The 23673-nt window shown below is 43.0% G+C and overlaps 1 protein-coding gene across 2 annotated transcripts in view; it reads left to right on the top strand.

Annotated features, from left to right (window-relative positions):
- Positions 1-23673, top strand: part of SLC23A1 (solute carrier family 23 member 1) — a 218426-nt gene that overhangs the window by 185132 nt on the left and 9621 nt on the right. For both annotated transcript variants that reach the window (XM_088451118.1, XM_088451126.1), the window contains exon 13: positions 7199-7294. In XM_088451118.1, coding sequence (XP_088307244.1) covers positions 7199-7294 — 96 coding nt within the window. The remainder of the gene's footprint in view (positions 1-7198; positions 7295-23673) is intronic.

The following is a 23673-nucleotide window of genomic DNA, read 5'->3' on the forward strand; positions in this document are numbered from 1 at the left end:
CATGGAAATGCCGGCATCAGCATGACAATTCGCCCCCTCACGGCCCGTTCTCACCCCAGAATCGCACATTTTTGAACCATAAGTCTTACACACGGATGCATGGATTTTGCACCTAATTGCTTTCACCCCTATAATGAAAAAAAGCCCAAGTCCTTCAAGTCCAATGATCAAGTGCAAAAAGTGAGTTCTTTAAAGTCTGCTTTAACTGTTGGCCCTCCATCGAAAAGGGCCGCTTTTACCGACAGAGCGATCCTTTGCAGGAATAGTCATGCATGCCAGGCGTTACCAACGTATGTGCTATCGTATGTAGTCGGTGAGAGGCTGGTGAGCAGATTGTTGCAGTAGTATAATGTCTGTGTTATAACTTATTATACGTGCTGTAGGTTATAGCTAGTAACTGTAAGATCTAATTGTTTCAAAAGGCATAGTGACAGGACAGTTGCAAAGATCTCATTTTACCCTTCCGCTTAAGCTGTGCTATCAGCCACACACTGAGCGGTATACAGCACTGCTCTGTGAGTTCAATGCTCCAGCCTTGGTATCACTGCAGTTGGATCCCTGAGCTCCCTACCTCTGCACATTACTGTAGTTGCAGTTAGAGCTTCTGTCTGTGCAGACCGCGTGGTCCTCTTCCCATGCAGCCGTGGCTGCCGTAGTAAGGACCCACCCCTACACTGTATAATGGGTTTCTGCGCAGAAGCACCCAGTGCTGCCTAATCGGAGCTGAGCTCCGATCATGGCATTTATTTATTGGCCCGACCCTGTGTAATCCATTGATGGTTGGTGGCCCAGCGGGAACTGTCCCAGTTTCCCGGTGGCCAAATCCGCCTGGACTACAGATGGGGCAGATGAAAAAAGTGCAGAGAGATTTAGATTTGGGTGTGGCGTGTCCAAACTGACATCTAAATGTGTAAAAATAAAGCTGTCCAGAATTTGTGAGCTACATGCAAATGCATCCAGTATATACCCTGCATGCAAAAAAATGTACAGATGTGCCCACATACATCTATCCTCCATGCACCACATAATGCGGGAGCTCAATGAGATTCAGTAGCGCAGAGCATCTTTTTACCTTCAAATGCATCTTATTCGCACAACGAATAGATAGCACAAGCAGCTTCTGCTGATTAAAATTATATGTAGCATGCTTATGTTGAAAAACCACACGGTATGTTCTCAGCGCTTACTTCAGACAATTCTTTAGGCTCTAATGGTATATTCTTATAGTGATAGGTAGAAAATACAGTCTACACTTTCAAATCAAGAAATATTCTTTATTTATGTAAAACACAGTGTAGCGAAAAAAGGTTATAATAAATGAATGCGATTATTCCTAGTACCGATATACTTAACTCACAATTGACAAAACAACATACATCTGTATTTAAAGGTGTAATAAATAATAATGAAAAAAATGGTAGTACACTGCAGGAGTCACTGGGGCAGATGTATGAAGCTGTGGAAAGTGATAAAGTGCAGAGTGATAAATGACCAACCAATCCGCTCCCACCTCTCATTTTTCAAACACAGCCTGTAACATGACAGTTGTGAGCTGATTGGTTGGTCGTTTATCACTCTGCACTTTATCACTTTCCAGAGCTTCATACATCTGCCCCACTATCTGCAATATGTTTGCTTCCAACGAACAAAAAGTCTTTATAAATAAAGGCAATATGCTGCATGAATCAAAATCCACAAAGTACTTGCTTCAAATATGTAGGTGCAGGTATGCGTCTCTGACATACTCACCCCCGTGGGTCTATGGTGGCGGGTCCTGGTTAGGAGGGGCTCCCCCCGATAATCCTCCCGCTGGCCGTCTTGTTCTGTGCCCCGTTCAGGCTGGGGTGATGGATAGGATGCCGATAGACTGAACCATGCTAAGCTTCAGCAGCGTGTGATTGGTTGTTCCGCAATCAACTAGTTTCGCCTCGCAGGCTTCTTCAGGATAGTGCTGATACTCTATCTCCTCTCCTCATTCCCTTTTAAGCCCGGCGACTCGCACAATATCACTTGTAATTGGAATCAGACTCATTTTGATGTACTTTAGTCCCCAAGTTATCCTTGGGTTATTATGTTTATATGAAAGCCTTTAAATCCTGGATGGTATATCCTGTAGGTCCTCCTAACATGTAACCTATAACATATATACATACACATAACACATATTAAGGATCTAGCTGATTTGTGCTACTAATTGATAATAATAAATTCTTAGTTAATAATAATTGACATCATTGACATGGTCTAAATCTAAATAGCTAATAGTGAATAAATACTAGCATGCCTATGTTCTCTGAGCGAGTGTGGGTGTATCTGCATGCAAAATGATACGTTACAGTGTCAGTGGCTGAACGCACAGAGGCCCTGATTCAGACCCGCTCGCTAGCAAGCGGCCGCTTGTTGCAGACGATGTTCGCTAATGTGCGCATGCGTGTAGTTCACAGTGCGCATGCGCAAACTCGTACAAGCGATCGGATTTTGCTCGCTCGCCTTGCAAAGACAGCCCAGTGGAATGAGTAACAGGAGAGGCCGTTTGTGGGTGGTAACAGGGGCAGGGCAGTAGTAACGGGGGAGTGTAGTTGCGGACTCTTGCGTGCCAGAGTGTTTTCACGCCATTTCTGGGGCGTGCATATTTAACAGGCAACGTCATAGTACACGTCACCTGGTTGAACAATACACTGAAGTGCCCGCAGTGCTTGCGGTAGGGTACAGTCAACCACAAGTGCTGCGGTCAGATCCGATGGAACCTGATATACCGATGGTTGTATAAACTTCCTGAAGATGACGTACACTAGGGGACGGCTAAAGACAGGCTGGTGGGCGTCTGTAAACACAAAGAGATCAGTCACCAAGACATAGTAGGCGTGCTTATGCCTTGCCGTGCGAGCGTCTGCCTTGACGTCACTTAGCTGAATTTCCATACGCTGGGAGCGAGCGGCCACATCGAGCGAACGGGTCTGAATCAGGTCCAGGGAACATAAGCATGCTGCATATAATTTTAATCAGCAGAAGCTGCTTGTGCTATCTCTTTGCATTCATGTGCGAAGAAGACGCATTTGAAGGTAAAAAGATGCACGAAAGACGGTCGTCGCTACTGAGTCATGCCACAGCATGGCACGACTAGAAGGGCTGTTTAACGCGCCAGGAGGCTAGTTGTATGTGGACCCATCTGCATGTATTTGCACCCCTTACATTGCAACATGGTTTGCTAAAGTACAGTTACTTGCTATTTCTTATTCTATTCCCAACTCTGAATCAAACCATGTGTAAAGTTGAGACCATTCATTATGTACTGCTTTTAGTAATAATAACAGCATGATTGCCAACTTGTCGGAATTTTTCACTACATTCCCTTGATTCGGGCTCTCAAATGGATATGTTTGTCAGACAAGATATGGTGGGGATGTATGTCAATAATTAGTGGCATAGTTGTAACTCAACTTGGGCAGGATGCATCAACAACAAATATGCGGTCAATCCACTGAGAATGCATTCCACATATGCACTAAGCTCAGGAAAGTGAAAATTTCTGGAGCATGGACTGGACAGGCAACGCCATCTATAGATGACATTGCCTAATAGAAGACTATGGGCTTCTTTCCACATAGTCCCTGAGATGAATTCAATCGGATCCCTCCCAGTGTACCCCTCGGCTTGCAAATACGCTGGCCGGCAGACACGCATGCCCGGAAGGACTCCAGGGTCATAAAGTCCTTATATTGCAAAGGACAGCTCTTATCAGGAGAGTTGTCCTTAGCGATTTTAGCCACAATTGTACAAGCATACAGTGTTACTAAACACCACTATGCTTGTGATCAATGGTGGGAAGCATCACATGCAAAATGCAATGATAGATGCATCCTGCCCCATATTTTAAAAAATCATGGGGGAGATTTATCAAATTTTAGAGAGAAATAAAGTGGAGAAGTTTCCCATACAAACCAATCAGATTGTAACTGCCATTTTACAAGCTGTGCTAGAAAAAATGACAGAAGTTGATGGGTTGCTATGAGCTATATTAACAATATTGTTTATTTACATAGCAGCAATAATTTTACACACTGATGTGGGCCTTACTGGTTAACGCCAAAATAGCAGAGTTGCGGGAATGGAGGCTTGACACTCAGCCAAGCCCCCAAAAGTGACAAACCAGGGGGCGCGACTTCACATATACAAGACCTCCCCCTTTTGTGCACACTACTGCGCCAGATAACACCATGCATAGTGATGCCACTATGTACAGAGAATATGTCATCCATACTTACCGACTGCAGGGAACCTTTCCGGGAGCAGCTGCTTCTCTCATCTTTAGGGGGCGGGGCCAGATATTAGACGTCATTAGGCCCCGTCCCCTTCACGATTCGCCGGTCCGCAAGGAGAGGGCGGGGCTAAATGACACAATTCACGTAATTTAGCCCCGCCCCCAACGTACGGACCAGCAAACATCTCAGAAAATCTCCCCATCCTGCCCACTTCACTAGGAAGTGGGCGGGATGCGGGAGATTTGCCTACTCTTTCGGGGGTGTGGGGGGGTTACCCGAAAAATCGTGAGCCTCCTGCGACTCCCGGGAGAGTAGGCAAGTATGATGTAAATACAACACATTCAGGCGCTGTGACTTTAAGTATGATAAAAATTGGTATCTGTATGCAGATCTCTAAAGGGTGGCTAACCCCTAAAGAAGGAGACAGAAATGACAATGGAAGAAAGCGCAAGCAGATAAACCAAAATAATTAATTTATTATATGATAAGATATGTGTAAAAACATTGATTCACAAATGTAACAAATAGATTAATGCAATTGATAATAAATATCCAAACAACTGGTTAACTGAACTGTGCGAGGACCGTGTATGTTGGTCAGATTGTGCCACAGATATCTGAATGAATAAAAAAATTTATAAAATTAAAAAAGGTAAAAACAAAAATTAATTAAAATGAGTCTAAAATGTTCTCCAATAGCAAGTGTTAAACATCCATGCACCGATGTGCAGTAATTGAATACAATGAGAAGTCCCCAAAAGATGGTAAAGAACAGTGTTATTGATCCACAAATGTAAATGAATCAAAGCACTTGCATTAGTCTTTGCATAGACTTATAACACCAGTAATAGTGTACACAATACCGGCTGACCTGTTGGAAGACTCCCAACTACATCTAGCTGACAATTGGTGGGAATATAACCAAACCTAATATTAACCCTAAATACTGTGTACCTCCCTTTGATGAATAGGAACGGATGATAAATCTTGCATAGATCCAAAGGTTCTGTGCAATAGGTATGAGATATAGAAAATAGCAGCCAAAGAGATGTAGGGAAACAAAATTAAATATATACGGATGCATTACATACATTTAGATAAGTTATAAGAATTCAGGAACAGGATAGAATGCAGGTAGGTAGCACACACTTGCAGGTACAATGAACTTTGTAAAAGGCAAGCCAAATACAAAGAGCACAGTAGCCATGTACAGGATTCAGCAGGAGTACACCTAGCCTCATCTAGTAGCAGAGCAGAATGTACACAGATTTTAAAGGGTGCCTGCTTTTTATACTCCCTAGATAGCCCCTCCCATTGTTATGGCAATTTAAATTTCCCACCAATAGTCAAGAGCCTGTTTTTTTTTTTTTTTTGAACTCACGATTTGCTATAGCCAATCTCACGATGCGTACGATCTGATAGATCGTGAGATCGTAAAACAGATTGGGTGTCTTTTTTCCAAAATCGTGATCACGACAGCAAGGAAGCTCCCGTGAAAGTTCATGAGGAAATTGGACAAGAAATCGGATTGTGAGCACATCGGTATGTGTGTGGGCACCTTAAGTGTAAATAAAGTGCCCACTAGTAATCGACTTGTGGCATTAACTAAAGCTACAACAGATGAGAGGAAATACAAATTTGCACATTACACTCTGATATTACTGCTAGAAAAGAGGACAACACATGCCAATTATCATCATCAACTGCCTGGGACTGTGGAAAAAAATAACAGTGCCCTCCCACTGAAGTTACACAACAGCTGTAAGAGAAAAAATGAACAGGCACACACAGGGTTAACGTACATGTTACTGAAATAAATACACTTGTTTCTTCATTTTATTTAACTTCTTTCCTGAAGAAGCGCAAAATGACACCGAACTGAATTCATCAGGACAGTCAGCCAATCACAAACAACTGAACCTCATTGAAAACAATTATATTTGGATCACAACTCCATAAAATGAAGGTCTATTAAGGTTTTTTTCTTTAATTATTATTCATATATTTCCTGTTTATACTATGTCGGTAAAGAAGATTCTTGCTGGACTAGGGCCTGATGCAGAGTTGTACACAATGCCGATATTTACTTAGTTGAGCGTTTAAGGTACATTACCATAGTTTCTCGCAGCGACTTTTTACTCGTAGCGTAATTGACAATCAGAGAAGGTAACGTGGAGTGGCAGCAAAGAACGCAGACGTGTCGTGACCTTTTTTGGGGCTTGTCACAGCCTGCATCTGCGATCCTGTTTGCAGTGAAAATGGTTCTGGCATCTCAATTCCCGCGGCCATTCGGAGTAGCCTTACTCAGAACTGCGATAATTGACTGATCTGCAACTGATGCTGCGTCTTTGTATGCAGGTACTTGGATCTGCCACAGGTGGGCGTCTCAATACAATCCTTGCCATTGGGGCATTTGCTTATTACCGCACACTAGCGGAATCGCGGCTGTGATGGCATTAGTATACAACTCTGAATCAGGCCAAGATTGCCCAGTTATATAAAGTGCCTTTGGTGGGTCTGTATTTTTGTGCACGTTACTAATTTAGGAGGGCAACACTTTATTTATGCTTACACAATAAGGATACACATTGTGACATGGATGCTAAAATCATCATCAGCACATTTCTGTACACCAGTTCTTATGGAAATATATGCCCCCTGAGAGGTGTAGCTACAGATGTGACATCTTATATATTGTACTGACCTTGCATGTGCAAAGCCCCAGCCTGCCTCTCTAGGTGCCATAATTCTGTTATGCTCTCAATATGATCACATATTACTGCAATTACATGTGCAGTGTGGCAAAGCAGATCTTCTAGTGCACAAATGGTATTGTGTCCGTCTATAAATCAGGCCGTAAATGTGTTGTGCCTACAAGATCCACAAATGTTTGCAGATCTGTATTTAATATGTATTACTTTTACATTATTTTCCAGGTTTGCTAGAATTGGATCAGATATTGACCGTGCTTCTAACTACAGAAATGTTTGTGGGAGGCTGTATAGCGTTTTTTTTGGACAATACCATTCCAGGTATAGTAGCTTTACCTAATGCAAATATTCTGTGTTAAAAATGAAAATGCGTTATAATTATCCTTGTTTCCCAACATTCACCCTTTTGAACTACTGAAGGCCTTGGTCACTATCCTATCTAACAAGACCAGACGCCTTAATTATAGATAGTTTGACCAGACATTCCTTTTTGCAAATGAAATAGGGCGTGGTCTGACCTAAATGAGAACAATTTCTTACTATCATGGCTTACCAAAGAAAAGGCAATGGCAACCTTCTTACATAGTGACCGCAATTATTTGTTTTTGTACTGTAACTTTCTTTTTTCAAATGCTGATGTACTACATCTTGAAAATGCAGTTGCTTCTGAATCCCTCTGTATGTTACATTATAGGCAATGAAAAACAGCCTGTTCACTAATACCATGCTTAATGATGCAAATGCCAAAAGCCATTAACTGACATCATCTTGTTTATTTACTAACAGTTATTTATAGAGCGTATACATATTCTACAGTGCTTTACAGAGATTATTGCAGTCAATCACGTCAGTCCGGTTCCCAGTGGGATTTACAAATAATCTATCTTCCCTATCACATGAACTCACATACATGCAAGGGTTAATTTTTTTTGTCATAATCCAATTAATCTACCAGTACTGTATGTTTTTGGAGTATGGGAGAAAAATGGTGCACCCAGAAGTAATCCACACAAACACGGGGAGAAAAATGAACTCCACACTGATGGGCCAGGGCCGGTAATTGAACTCATGACCTCAGGGCCTGATTCAGAGCCGGACGCTCTGAAAGAGCGCTCGCTCTGAATCAGGGCGTTTTTTTTACATTTTTTGTGCGGCCTCCTCACCCACAGCTATTGCGAACGGCCAGATGATGGTCTCGACCATCGCGGCTTGCGACGAGACCCTTTTGGTAGGGTCTCGTTCCCGCAAGCCCCAGTAAGCTTCTGGCTCTTAATAGAGCCAGAAGCTCACCACTGACATCACTCGTGATGTTAGTGGGGCCGCCCCCAAAACGGCAGGCGTTCCATTGGGAACGCCTCCGTTTGGCCAGCCACCCCCCCTGCCCGCTTCCAAAACGGTGCGAGCTGTCGATCAAAATCGACAGCTGCCCCCTTTTGGTGCGAGACCCAGAGCGACGGAGCGCCCGTCGCTAGACTGATCTCGCGCATGCACACGTTGGAGCCGGCTCCGGCGTGCGCATGCACAGTGTCCAAACATCAACCCACACGCGAGCGCATAGCGCTTGCGAGTGGGTCTGAATCAGGCCCTCAGTGCAGTAAGTGGGTAACCACTATGATAACCATGCTGCCCATGTTGCTCATTGGACACAGTTTCAAATTCACAAATATATTTTGAATTTCTTTGTCACGATCCCGACTTATGTTTCACGAATTGTCCTGTGACTTACCTCTGCTACCTGCCCTGCAGGTTAGGATGTCCAGATTTGCCTGTAGGCTACAGCATGTCTGTGTTTGCTAGCTGCTGGATTCCTCTCCTAGACTGATTGCGCACCTGTGAGTCTCTCTGTCTGTGAGAGCTACAAACTCCTGACTACAGGCAGACTTTGGTAATCCAGCTGATGAGTTAAGGTTCATACACACGGTATGATAAAACTGAACGATATGAATGGTAACGATATCGTTCATATCGTTATCGTTCATTTTCATGTACTTACCAACCTGTCAACGACCAACTATGCGCGTTCCCGCATGGACGATAAAGATATCTTTCATCGTCCATGCATGCAGGCTAACTTGGACAATATCGTCAACTTTGCCTGTTCAGAGATGTGGCAGGATGACTTCACTGAAAGATATCTTTCAAGTTGTTGGTGGTACAGGTTGTACCCTGTGTATGCATCATTAGACCTGAGCTACAGAGACCATGTGTCACGATCCAGTGCAAATGTTCCTCTGTGGAGGACGGTGAGCCAGGGGGTTCGGGTGACTATGGGAGTGACTGGACTAGGTCTCCTAGTTGCGGCTAAACCCAGGTTTGGCTAGACCTGCCCAGAGGCGCGGAGTCTAACTCACTTGGTAGTTTTCTCCAGTGACCCCTCCAATTGGGATTTGGTTTTCCGCTGCACCAGGTGAGCAAGTCGCGGCCCTCTGGACAGGTACCTGGGAATGGCAGAAGACCGGAAACTATAATGAATGCTATAATACTGGTGGTGCACCGAATGCTTGAACTCTGGAGCTGGATCTGAATACTTAGAAAACAGGGAAAGAATCTGGATGCTAGAACACAGGTATGGACTGGATATAGTTAACTATATTGGTGCTGATTTGCACAGACAAAATACAGAGTAGAGTGGACAAAGGCAAATACTGGGAGAGTAACAGATTCTGGAGCTGATTAGCACAGTGAGACACAGAGAGAAGACAGGCGTATACTGGGAAAGCTAGGAATGCTGGTGCAGATTTACACAGACAAACACAGGGCTGTAGACTGGCTGGGAATACTTAAAGAGGCAGCTGGGAGCTAATTAGTACTAGCAGGTAATCTGACACCTCAGTAGCAAAGACACACAGACATAGAAAAACATGGTACTAAGGGAGAACTAACTCTCAGACTGAGAATAGCAAGGAAGCTAAAGCTGGAGACTTAGAGAACTGTGAGCAGGTTGAAGCAACTCTCTGCAGGAATAGCACAGAGCAACATAGTATCACAGGCACTGGAACAAAGAAGTTGAACAGCAATTACTTGTTCCTGGAGTCAGACTAAAATACCCCTGGGTGGCTGATCATTGGATCAGAGGATCAGCTGAGTGACCACAGGACTATCATTGGGAGAGACTAGTCAGGTGATATGAGCCAACATGGCTGCACCCATGCCCGGCACCCCGGAAACCAGGACGCATGCACGGAAGCCCTAGCGGACCCCAGGGAGAATACTCAGTCACCACTCACCTCCACTCCCAGCGTCTGGACACCTAAGCCCAAGGACACCAGCGCAGAGGTGAGTAGTGGCCGATCCCAGGCCGCATCCTGACACCATGTGGATGTAATGTTCCAGTCCTTTAGTGCTGATCATTCTCCCTGCATGGCTCCACACTTCTCTGAGGTGCCAGTGTCCGGCATTCTCCATGTAATCAGGAGACAGAGGGCCGCCATCTTCCCCAGGATCAACTGATCGGATCACTGCCAATCTGGAGCAGACACTGAGGGGCCTATTCATCATACCTAAAATATCGAGGGAGTTAATTGGGTTTAGAACTCGCAATGAGTTCTACCTAATTACCGGAGGAATTCATCATTCCCCCTCCCTATAACTATCTATTCCGAAAAGCTGTCATTTTTGCGATGACAGCTTTTCGGGAAATAGATAGTTATCCCTGCCTGCTCTAACCTACCGCAGCTGTAATCCATGCTGCGCATGCGCTGTTACAATCGTAAACCCAGCGCATGCACAGCATTACTTACAGCTGCGGTAAGTTTGTGTGCACCCCCCTCCGCTCACCTCCCCCCATCCCGCACTTACTTGCCCGCTGCAGCGCCTCCAGCTCCGTCCTGTTGATCTGTCATGTGGTCTCCCAGCAGCAGTTTTTTTCTAAACTTTGTGTTCCGCTGGTAGAACACAATGTCAGCATTGCAGACGGAGCCAGAGGACGCATCAGAGAGCCGGAAGAAGACTCCGGGGGACCTGCACAGCTGGAAGCAGGTAATGTCCTGCTATTTGCCACCTCACAGTGGCGGATAGTAACTCCATCAAATTCGGAAAATACAATTTTCGGGATTTGATGAATACCACATAATTTCCATATCCCCATACTATGTAAGGGGAGTGTGGAAATTAACGCAGGGGGACTTAGCACGGAGATATCAGTGATATCTCCGGTGCGAAGTGGCTTCATGAATACTAAAATAACGTTATTTAAGGAAAATGTCCTTTAAAAACTTTATTTTAGTGTTGATGAATAGGCCCCTGCGTTAGCTGATTTCTGCAACCAATCCCCACTGGTCAGGAGGGATAAAAGCAGCAGCCAAGGAAGTCTCAAGCTGCCAGGGCAACTGTATTCACAGCCTAGCTGTGAGGAGAAAGTGGTCCTGTGTGTATTCCTCAGAGTGATTCCTGTGCTATTTTTACCCAGCACCTCTGGCTCCATCAGTCCCAGCTGATTACCACAGTCGATCGATTACTTCCACTCATCAGTTCTTATCAAATACCACAGTTTATCAAATACCATCGCTCATCGGTCCCTACCGATAACCACAGATCATCAGGTTCCCACCATTAACCACAGATCATCAGTTCCTGTTCCTTTCTCTAGTTTCAGTGCTACCACTGAGTGACCAAGCCAGAAGACCGCGACCTGCCCGTCGGATGCCGCAAAGCCCATATCTCCTTGAGGGGGTCACTGGTGAACACAGTGGCGTAACTATAAATTTTGCTCCCCCATGCCAAAAAAGTTTCAGGCGCCCCCCCCAAAAAAATAAAATAAAAAATAAAACACACCCAAAGACTACGTTTAAGGTGTGCCACACAATAATGCCACGTATAACACATGACATACAGTAATGCCCTTATAACAAATTATGCCACACCGTAATGCTCCCATCTCACATTATGCCACACCGTAATGCCACATACTACACATGTTGCCACACTGTAATGCCCCTTACACATTGTCACACAGTAATGCCCCTAATAGCACATTGTGCATACAGTAATGCCAGATACACATTATGCCAAACAGTAATGCTCCTGCCAGTCTGTTACCTCAGCTCAAGACAGGTTGCACAGTTTCTATGTCCGTGTAGATCCAGATTATTGGGAACATAGTATATAACCTGTAAACTGCGTGTATCAAGTTAGTGCCCCTTATACAGTTCCCCCTATAGTTGTGCCCCTTATGCAATGCCCCCTGTACTAGTGCCCCTTATGCAATGCCCCTTTACTACTGCCCATTATGCAGGGCCCCCTGTAGTTGTGCCGTTAAAGTAGTGCCCCCTGTAGTTGTGCCAATATGCACTGCCCCCTGTAGCTGTGCCCATATGTAGTGTGCCTCTGTAGTTGTGCCCCTCCAAGTAGTGCTCCCTGTAGTTGTGGCCCCTCAAGTAGTGCCCCCTGCAGTTGTGGCCTCTCCTGTAGTCCTGCCCTCCCCCCAAAAAAAACCTCTCCCCGGTACTTACCTGACTCCGCGCGGCTATCATCCGGGCTGTCTCTCCTGCTGACTGGATCTAAATTGATCCAGCAGATGCGGCTGCTCAGGTTCCTCAGTGTGCGGGTGAGGTCATGACGTCACCCGCACACTGCATTACTGGGAACGATGGCCTCTGAAGTGATCAGAGGCCTCCGATCACTTCAGAGGCCAACGCTCACAGTTGCAGTGGCAAAGCTACTGCCCTCGGCGCCCCCGCGCAACCCGGCGCCTCCAAGCAACCAGTAGTTACGCCTCTGGTATGGGTCTCTGTCAACACTCAGTATTAGTTTTAGTACCCCGTCTTGCACATGAGCAGGAGATACATCCACCCAGCAACCTTTAGTATAGAGTCCCTGTCACGTAAAGGCCCAAGTCCGGATTCACAAAAAACCCAATCCATGACATTCTTGAAACGCCTCAAAGACATACAAGACAAATGTGCAGTATGCCGGGGAGTAGTATGACAGAGAAAAAGAAAATTAGTCCAAGGGTTTTCTAAAATAGTATTAAAATATAGTTAAAAAAGGGACAGATTAAAAATAGAATGGTTTTGTTGGGAACAGTTTTTCTTGGCCTGAAAGAAGGTTCCTTTGAAAATATACTACTAATGCTTACCAGCAAAATAAGGATACACAGGATTTAAGTTTGTCCACACATAAAAAAGTAGATTAAGCTATATTAATAGTAACATGTATTCCTCTTTTATGGAGAGGACTTGATAATTAAACAGATAACATACTAGAAATAGTATTGTTCATTGAATCAGCCGCAGAATAAAACATATTCAGTGATTTTGAAGGCGCTAACTACAGAGGTCCTCATCTATGGCATGTAGTGGGGCATGATGCATGATGAACATACATCTCCAATGTTTCCGGGTCTGCATCTGCGCATGTACAGAACGGGTCCTGCAATCCCACTCGCAGATCCCTCAAGCCGCAGCATGATTGACATGCTAGGCGTTTGGGGGGCAGAGCGGGGGCGTGGCTGGTCACCGATCACAGAAATGGGGTCGCCCTTGTTTTGCGGGAAAGACTAGGCCAGGGTCTGCGTTGGTGGACGCAGATTACTGGCCTCTTACGTATCTAGCACCCAGGCAGGCTGCAGGAAGCTTCAGCTCCTGCAGCCTGACCAAAGGAGCAACCATCGCGACCTTCTGTAGCGATGGTGATCCCAGCCAGCGATGTCGGTCGCAAATGCAGCAAGGAGGTGTCTGACACCTCCTTCTGAATTTGTATTAGAGATGGATGCTTGAGTGCCGCTCTGCAAATCCGCCCATCTTTGAATCAGGCCCATGGTCTACACTGCACATACTCTCTGTTCTCAGAGTAATGAAGCAAAACTAAGGGTTTCATTCAGACCCGCCTCGATGTTGAGGCCCTGCGCACGCGCAGCGGCCGCACTGCGCCTGCGCAAGCCCCGGAGCGAGAGAGAAATTCTCTCGCTCCGGGACTCACTACAAAAGGGGTGGCTGTCGATGGTGATCGACAGCTCGCCCCGTATTGTAGGCGGGGCAGGGGGTGGCTATACATACAGAGGCGTTCCCGACGGAACGCCTGCCGTTTGGGGGCGGCCCCACTGACATCACTAGTGATGTCAGTGGTGAGCTTCCGGCTCTAATAGAGCCGAAAGCTCACTGGGGCTCGCGGTAGATGAGACCCTACCACAAAGGTCTCGTCGCAAGCCCCGATGGTGGGTGATCATCCACAGCCTAGCGAGTGGCCAGGAGGCCAAATTTGTACATAGAAGCGGCCGCCCTCATACAGAGCAAGAGCTCGCATTTTGCGAGCAGCTCTGAATGAGGTCCTAAGTCTTGTTCTATTTCAGATTTGTTTTAACATCAGAAGTCCCAACTATTATTCCTTTAGAACCACCCTTTTCATTATATAAAACTCTTATTTAGTAGAGATGTGCGCCGACCCCCGTGTTTTGATTTTGGATCTGGATCTCCCCTAGTTTTGGATCTGAATCTGGTTTTAGATTTTGTTCCTCTGTGTTTTGTTTTCGTGTTTTGGTTTTGGATTTTTTCTTAAAAAATCATAAAAACAGCTAAAACCACATAATTTGTTCCTGTTTTTGTTCCTACAGTATTATTAACCTTAATAACAATGATTTCCAGGCATTTCTAACCACCTTTAATAGTTTGGGGTTGAGTTTTGCACAGGACACAACTAAAAAGGGGGTAGATGTAAAATTCACCACCCTAATATGTTCAGCGTTTGACAGAAAAATGGCGTGGTGAAAGATATAACTGAAAGGGCCAACTAGTTAGATTTGCAGTACCGTTATTTGGATAATTAATTTTCAGAGTTGGCGGTGCTCCCCAGAGTCAGAACAACAAGGTATACAGAAATAAGCCTCGAAAGTGTCAGTCCTAGTTGCTAATGTGCTTGGTTTGTTAAACTGTGCATGTCTTTTTTAATACCCCACACATAAGAGTGGATGGGAGGGACAATTCCATCTTGCACCTCTTTCCTTTACATTTGGCACAATTTGGGGCATTGCCAACTGACATTATTATAGTTTATTAAACTGCCATCCTGTCTGCCACTGCTATGTGGCAATGTTTCATAGATGTCTGATTTTTTTTTAAACTGCCATGCGTTTGTGCAGCTGCTCTGTTGCTTACTTTAGCCAGCCAGCTCACTGCAGCCTTTGGCCTATATTGGTGAAAAATACTGAAATCAATATTGTGAGCTGTGAGGTGGTTAGAAATATAGAAATAAGAGAAAAAGAAGACTCTTTTTGGGGGGCACTCAAAATGTAAGTGAAAAATTAAGATTTAACTTATAGTTATAATTCTAAAATATAGGTTTGCACACAACAAACATAACATGTATAAGTACAGACAAATAGTTGCCGGTAGAGGAAACTATAAGAGATATATACTCATAGAGTAATGCACTCTGGATAATGGCGAATATTGATAAATAAAGGTCAATCTGTTAATAACATGACTTTCAATGTACACAAATGTATTTATATTCAAATATAAGTGAGTATAAATCAGAAAAAAACTCCAAAACAATGGCTAAAACACATAAGTAGATATATGCACAAAAAGCCTTCCCACGCAAAATAATCCCTTGGTACATTCAATTAGGACAATATTGTGTATGTGTATATATATGTATGTGTATGTATATATATATATATGTATATGGCATATCCTGGTGCCTATAAAGAGAGACATTAGGTAGAGTGGCGCATACTGGTAATCCAAGATAAATAGGCAGATGATAAAGTAAAAATATATAAGTCCCACTTCTTAAAAATAAAGGGGTAATGGCGGATTGTCACCTAAAGAACTTAAATGGGTTAGATATTGCAGTATCAAATGAATATTGTAAACAGTAGCAGACAAAGCGATAATGAGTGATAATTGAAGGTAATGTATTTATGACAATATGTCAAGATATCGTAGATTGTAAACGAGAGGTGCCCAGAACCTGTCTCCCCCACTTCTGCTGTCACCGTGTCTTGTACCCAACAGAGGGCATGGGATGAGAGAGTGGGGTTGGCAGCTGGTAGGAAGGAAGGGGTATAGGCACTTCTGCTGTCAGTGTGCGCAAACCCTGGCAATCCTGATATCAAGGGACATTTCAGGACAGGCAGGGCTGGTCGGCTGATGGGAGAGTACGAAAGAGATATAGGATACACTATACGAGATAATTCAATACAGTTAAATCACAAAATATAGAAAGTTTGGATTTATGCTCAAATGAGCTATGGTTGCAAATATATGTCCTTTTGGCAATCCAAAAAGTCAGAACTTGTTGTAGATATAATTGTAACTACTAAACATATACTGGAACACATACTGGAAAATGGTATCCAAGAGCAAATGATCTGATTGTCCCCAGCGTTTTGCAAGCACCAAACAAAGCTGTGTATATCTATCTCTCTGTTCTCTGTATTACCTAACTGCCGTCTTGTTCCTTAAAAAGAGGGGACTGTGTAATACAAAGTACCTGTGAGCCTCAGCTCTACGGAGGATGACTGTGAGTCCTGAGCGGGTGTGGTGTAATCGCCGACCAGCTCCGTGGAATGCCTGCATGTGAGGGAATCCAAATAGCTTGTGCAGCTGCAAGGCATGCAGGTCAGGGTGGCCTGTACAGAAGTGTGGCCGTGGAGGGCGGGCAGTCTCTGCTGCCGTTCTGTGATCGGGCAGCGGTGAGGTGCAAGGGAAATCCCGTGTGCGCGTCAGCTGGGAGGGTGCCCTGCCTTCCAGATCACGTGACCAAAGTGATGATGTACGTTTCGCCTTCAAAGAGGCTTGTTCACATCCAGTAAAGTGTGATGTGTTCTAATAATATTTATACCCTACCTGGTTATAGTGAGAAATAGTTTAATTAGCAATTTAGACATATAGTCTTATGCCCAAAATTGTAATTAGTAATTAATAATGGTCTATCTAAGGACATAAAACATAGAACATGTCCTTTTCATATAACTGATGAATCAGAGATAAAAAATATAATTATACAAAGTATTATCCTAATGATGATTAGTTGATTACTGCAATAATTAATAATAAGGTTGTAAGCTAACAAGAAGTGTCACCTGATTCGTCTAATGACAAAGAGATTCAAGGAGATTATATGAATAAATAAATCGTAATTAGGCAAAAAGTATTAACTGATTGGATCCATAAAAAACGATTAGATAAAAAAAAACGATTAGATAAAAAAAAACGATTAGATCCAAAAAAACATTGCACCAGGGGGAACGTGTGTATATGTATGAAAGTATACAAAATAAATTTATGACAAAGTAATCCTGTACATAGTAAGTTATATAAACATTTGTATAAACAAATGTAATATACAGTCAGGTGCATAAATATTGGGACATTGACAGAATTTTCATATTTTGGCCTCTATTCACCACCACAATGGCTTTGAAATGAAACAAACATGATGTGCTTTAACTGCAGACTTTCAGATTTAATTTGAGGGTAATTACATCCAAATCAGGTGAACGGTGTAGAAATTACAATGGTTTCTATATGTGCCTCCCACTTTTTAAGGGGCCAAAAGTAATGGGACTATCAACTCAAAAGCTATTTCGTGGACAGGTGCGGGCGATTCCCTCGTTATTTCATTATCAATTAAGCAGTGGTGGTGGTAGTGTCAGGCGTGGGCATGTATGGCTGCCAATGGAACTGGTTCCCTTATATTTATTGATGATGTGACTGCTGACAAAAGCAGCAGAATGAATTCTGAAGTGTTTCGGGCAATATTATTTGCTCATATTTAGGTAAATGCTTCAGAACTCATTGGACAGCGCTTCACAGTGCAGATGGACAATGACCCGAAGCATACTGCAAAAGGAACAAAAGTTTTTTAAGGCTAAAAAGTGGAAAGTTATGCAATGGCCAAGTCAATCCCCTGACCTGAATCCGATTGAGCATGCATTTCACTTTATGAAGACAAAACTGAAGGGAAAATGCCCCAAGAACAAGCAGGAACTGAAGACATTTGCAGTAGAGGCCTGGCAAAGCATCACCAGGGATGAAACCCAGCGTCTGGTGATGTCTATGCGTTCCAGACTTCAGGCTGTAATTACCTGCAAAGGATTTGCAACAAAGTATTAAAAAGTGAAAGTTAGATTTAGGATTGTTTAGTTTGTCCCATTACTTTTTGCCCCTTAAAAAGTGGGAGGCAAATATAGAAACCGTTGTAATTCCTACACTGTTCACCTGATTTGGATGTAATTACTCTCAAATTAACTCTGAAAGTCTGCAATTAAAGCACATCTTGTTTGTTTCATTTCAAAGCCATTGTGGTGGTGAATAGAGGCCAAAATATGAAAATTCTGTCAATGTCCCAATATTTATGCACCTGACTGTATATAAAGGAGGTCCAAAATTATATCAGATTGTTGGTTCTACAAAATTAGAAGATGAGAGTGGTATATAGAAAGAAATAATACTAAGAAGTAATGAAAATAAGGAATCAATATAAAGACATATCCGATAAGAACAAAACAAAACCAAATGCAAATAAATAGAGATAATGGTATTAATATCAGAGGTTGATTATTGTTATGCAATCTTGGCTGGGCGGGGTACAGATTGTGATGTGCATACATACACATTTATGTATATCTGTAAACACGCAATACACACACGCATGTACAGATATGTGTACATGAGTATATGAAAGGAGGTACAGTATCGGGTTTGAGATATTAAAGAAATGAACTATAGTTGATATATTCGTTAAGTCCTCCTGGTGTAAGGGTCCGCAGCTTAAAAGCCCATTGACTTTCTCTTCTGAGTAGCTCCTTTGTGAGATCACCACCTCTTATGCCAGGTTTGACTTCCTCTAACCCAAAAGCTTTAAAGTTTTTTTAAATTTCCCTTATGGGTGTGATAGACATGCCTGGCCACTGATGTGAGTTTCTTCATCCTCAAGAGATCCTGATGGGCATTTCTAATGGTGCCAATGTGCTCCAGGATCCTTTCTTTGAGCATCCTCGTTGTCATGCCCACATATCTCATACCACATTCGCAGGTGATGCAATAAACCACTCCTTTGGTTCTACAATTAATATAATTCTTAATTGGTATGGTTTGATCATATTTATCAATTACTTGTTTCTTTTTAGTCATATGGGGACAGGCTTTACATGATCCACAAGGATATGAGCCTTCCAATGGAGGAGGATGGGGGTTGGTACGCCTGTAGTGACTTTGGGTGAGGTTATCCCGTAGGTTTTGAGATAGTCTCCAACTCATTGAGACACTGTCGCCCATGGTAGATGATAAATCCTTGTCCAGATGTAAAATATGCCAGTGCTTCTGGCTGATGTTCTTTATCATTTTCCATTCATGACAATAGTCCCCCACAAATCTGATAGTATCTTTTGTATCTGTTTCAATTTTGCATTTGTTTGTGAAAATAAGATCTTTTCTGTTGGTTTTCAAAGTAGATTTGAATGCTTTTTTAATAGACCTGTTGCTATATCCTCTTTCTTTCTGTCTAGATGACAGAATTACACTTTGTTGTTTGAAAGTTTGAGGATCAGAGCAATTCCTATGGAAGCAGGGGAATTCTCCTTTGGGGATGTTTTCCACAGTTGGTGGGAAATGTAAACTGGTTTGGTGCAATACACTGTTAGTAGCAGTGCTTTTCCTGAAGAGTTCAGTTTCCAGAATCCCCCTTGAGTTCTTATAGATCTTTAAATCCAAAAAAGTGATCATGGTGTTACTGATCTCATGTGTCAATTTGAGATTAAAGGTAATGTTATTAAGATGTTGAATGAAATTATCGAGGAGTTTTTCTTCACCATCCCAGATGACAAAAATGTCATCTATGTAGCGATGCCATGTGATAATGTGGTTGGTATAGTGTTCGTTGTTGTCATTGAACACATGTTCGCATTCCCACCAACCTAGATAAAGATTTGCATAGGTTGGTGCGCAAGCCGCACCCATCGCAGTTCCTCTGGTCTGTAAAAAGAATTTGTCTTCAAAAGTAAAGAAGTTGTAATGTAATGTAATATAAAATACAACAGTTCTAATACAAAGTTTTGGAAGTCATTATAATCTTCCATGTTCAGAAAATATCTTACAGCTTCTATTCCCAGGGAGTGATTGATACTGGTGTAGAGAGCTTCAACATCCAGACTTGCCAGAAATTGTCCTTCCTCTAGATGTATAGCATGTAATTTTCTCAGTACATCTAAGATGGAAGTTCTAGGACAAAGTGTCGTAAGTGTAGGTCAATGAAGGTACTAGCTTTTTCAGACAGGCTCCCTATCCCAGATACTATCTGTCTGCCAGATGGTGTTTTGTGGTTCTTATGGACCTTTGGTAGAAGGTAGAATGTTGCCAACCTGGGATGTTCTACCTTTAAGTAGGTATACTCAGATTTAGATATAGTACCGTTGTTGAAGGCTCTATTGATCATATCCATATATAGATTTTTGAAGACCTCCGTAGGATTCAATCAAATTTGTTGGTAGCAATTCTCGTCCAATAGTTGTCTATATGCCTCCTTGGTATAGTCTTCCTTCGGCCATATCACAATGTTGCCCCCTTTATCAGAGGGCTTAATCACAACATCCTGCCCACCCTTGATGTTTTTGAGAGCTTCCCTTTCCTCCCTTTTGAGGTTATTGTTTTTTTTTATGTAGGTGTCTGTTCAGATGTAATCTATCTAAATCATGGGATATGAGATTCATAAAGACACCAACCTCTGGGCATATTGTTTCAGATGGGAAGAATGTGGATTTATTTTTGCACTGTGGTCTTTGTCTAGGTGTGGGACATGTAAGTTGTGTTTCCTCTTGTAGTTTCTCAAGTGCTTGTAGGGCTTACACCTCAATTTCCGCCAAAGATTCATCGGAGGTAAACGAGATGTTTTGTTCCTTTAATGAGAATTTTTTTTTTAAAAGTAGCTTGCGACCAAAAAGTTTAAGGTCTTTTTCCCATCCAAATGGGAAAAAGAGAACAGTGTTTAATAATTTGGGGTTGAGTTTTGCACAGGACACAACTAAAAAGGGGGTAGATGTAAAATTCTTTGGTTAACACCACCCTAATATGTTCAGAGTTTGACAGAAAAATGGCGTGGTGAAAGATATAATTCAAAGGGCCAACTAGTTAGATTTGCAGTACCGTTATTTGGATAATGAATTTTCAGAGTTGGCGGTGCTCCACAGAGTCAGAACAACAAGGTATATAGAAATAAGAGAAAAAGAAGACTCTTTTTTGGTGGCATTTTGTTCATATGTGTGTTAGCCATTGTTTTGTAGGTTTTTTCTGATTTATACTCACTTATATTTTAATATAAATACATTTATTAGTGTACATTGAAAGTCATGTTAAGAACAGATTGACCTTTATTTATCAATATTCGCCATCATCCAGACTGCATTACTCTGAGTATATATCTCTTATAGTTTCCTCTACCGGCAACTATTTGTCTGTACTTATACATGTTATATGTTTGTTGTGTGTCAAACCTATTGTCACAATCCAGTGCAAGAATTCCTCTGTGGAGGACGGTGAGCCGAGGGGTTCGGTTGACTAGGGGAGTGACTAGACTAGGTCTCCTAGTTGCGGCCAAACCCAGGTTTGGCTAGACCTGCCCAGAGGTGCGGAGTCTAACTCACTTGGTGGTTTTCTCCAGTGACCCCTCCAATTGGGATTTGGTTTTCAGCTGCACCAAGTGAGCAGGTCGCGGCCCTCTGGACAGGTACCTGGGAATGGCAGAAGACCGGAACTATAATGAATGCAATAGCACTGGAGGTGAATGGAATGAATGAACTCTGGAAATGGAACTGAATGCTATAACACAGGCATGGACTGGAAACAGTTAAGTATGCAGAAAAACACAGACATATACTGGGGATTGCAAAGGCAAGAGCAGAGTGGACTCAGGGAATATATGGGAATACTAGAAATGATTGGAGCTGATTACCAGAGACAAGACACTGAGCAAAGAACACAGACATATACTGGAGATTGCACAGACAAGAGCAGAGTGGACTCAGGGAATATATGGGAATGCTGGAAATGATTGGCAGAGACAAGACACAAAGAGAAGTCAGGCATACACTAGGAGAGTGCTAAATGCAAGTGCAGATTTCCACTGACAAGACACAGGGCAGATTGACACAGATATGTGCTGGGAGGTCCAGCTGTGGGCTAATTAATACCAGCAGGTAATCTGACACCTCAGTGACACAAGGAAGCTGCAATACTAGCAGCACATATACAAAGACACACAGACATAGAAAACAAAACAGTCTGGATACTGGGAGAGAACTACTCTCAGACTAAGAATAGCTTGGAAGCTAATACTGGAAACTGGAGAACTGTGAACAGGCTGAAGTAACTCTCTGAAAGATTAGCACAGAGCAACGCTGGTATCACTGGAACAGAGAAGAAGTTGAACAGCAACTTCCTGGAGTTCTGGAGGCGGATTTATACCCAGGGGTAGCAGATTACTGGAGCACAGCATCATCTGACTGAAATCATGCTACCATAGGTTAGGAGTACTGTCACATGAGAGGAACTGTCATGGCGGCGCCCATGATAGGAACTCCGATCCCCAGCACACACAGCCGACCATGGAAGCTCGCAAAAAGCACCTAAGGCAGAATACTCAGCCCCACATCCATCACTGCACCAGACGTCTGACCGCAAGGAAGTCAGGGGAAGCCGGCAAGGAGGTGATAGAGGCCGATCCTAGGCTGAACCCTGACACCTATATTTTAGAATCATAACTATTAAAAGTTAAATCTTAATTTTTCACTTACATTTTGAGTGCCCCCCAAAAAGAGTCTTCTTTTTCTCTTATTTCTATATTTCTAACCACCTCACATCTCACAATATTGATTTCAGTATTTTTCACCAATATAGGCCAAAGGCTGCAGTGAGCTGGCTGGCTAAAGTAAGCAACAGAGCAGCTGCACAAATGCATGGCAGTTTAAAAAAAAATCAGACATCTATGAAACATTGCCACATAGCAGTGGCAGACAGGATGGCAGTTTAATAAACTATAATAATGTCAATTGGCAATGCCCCAAATTGTGCCAAATGTAAAGGAAAGCGGTGCAAGATGGAATTGTCCCTCCCACCCACTCTTATGTGGGATATTAAAAAGGACATGCACAGTTTAACAAACCAAGCACATTAGCAACTAGGACTGACACTTTTGAGGCTGAACTCCTTGGTTTGTTTAGGCCCCACAAAACATTCAATTATTAAGGAGGAGGTTGATGATGAGGGTGTTGGTGGTGGAGATTGCATGTTATGGTACAAACTGCTGGTAGCTGATACTGGACTGCTTGTTATTATTTACAAATTCTAATTTTGTTAAACAAATTGCATGAACTTGCTGCAAATGACGTAACGGGGAGGAGGTGCCTAGATGGTTAACGTCTCTTCCTCTGCTAACTTTGGCTTTACAAATGGAACAGATGCCTTCACAACTGTTGTCAGAATTTAGATTAAAATAATTCCACACCCAAGACGTTGCTTTTCTGGCTTTCTTTTTATCATTAGCAAAAACTGCTGCCACTGGGGGCTGATTTACGCAAACCACATCCTTATCAACATCCACATTAGCGTCAGATAGGACACAAATTTCCCCCTCATCCTCCTTTTGCACTTCCTCCACACTATCATCCTCATTTTTTATTATTTCACCATCTAATACTAGCACAGCTGTCATGGCGTCAGTGATCATCTGTGAAAATGGGTGACAGCTGTTATACTTCCTCTATC

The sequence above is a fragment of the Taudactylus pleione genome, unplaced genomic scaffold, assembly GCF_031769625.1.
Source record: "Taudactylus pleione unplaced genomic scaffold, aTauple2 ptg000025l, whole genome shotgun sequence".
Taxonomy (NCBI): domain Eukaryota; kingdom Metazoa; phylum Chordata; class Amphibia; order Anura; family Myobatrachidae; genus Taudactylus; species Taudactylus pleione.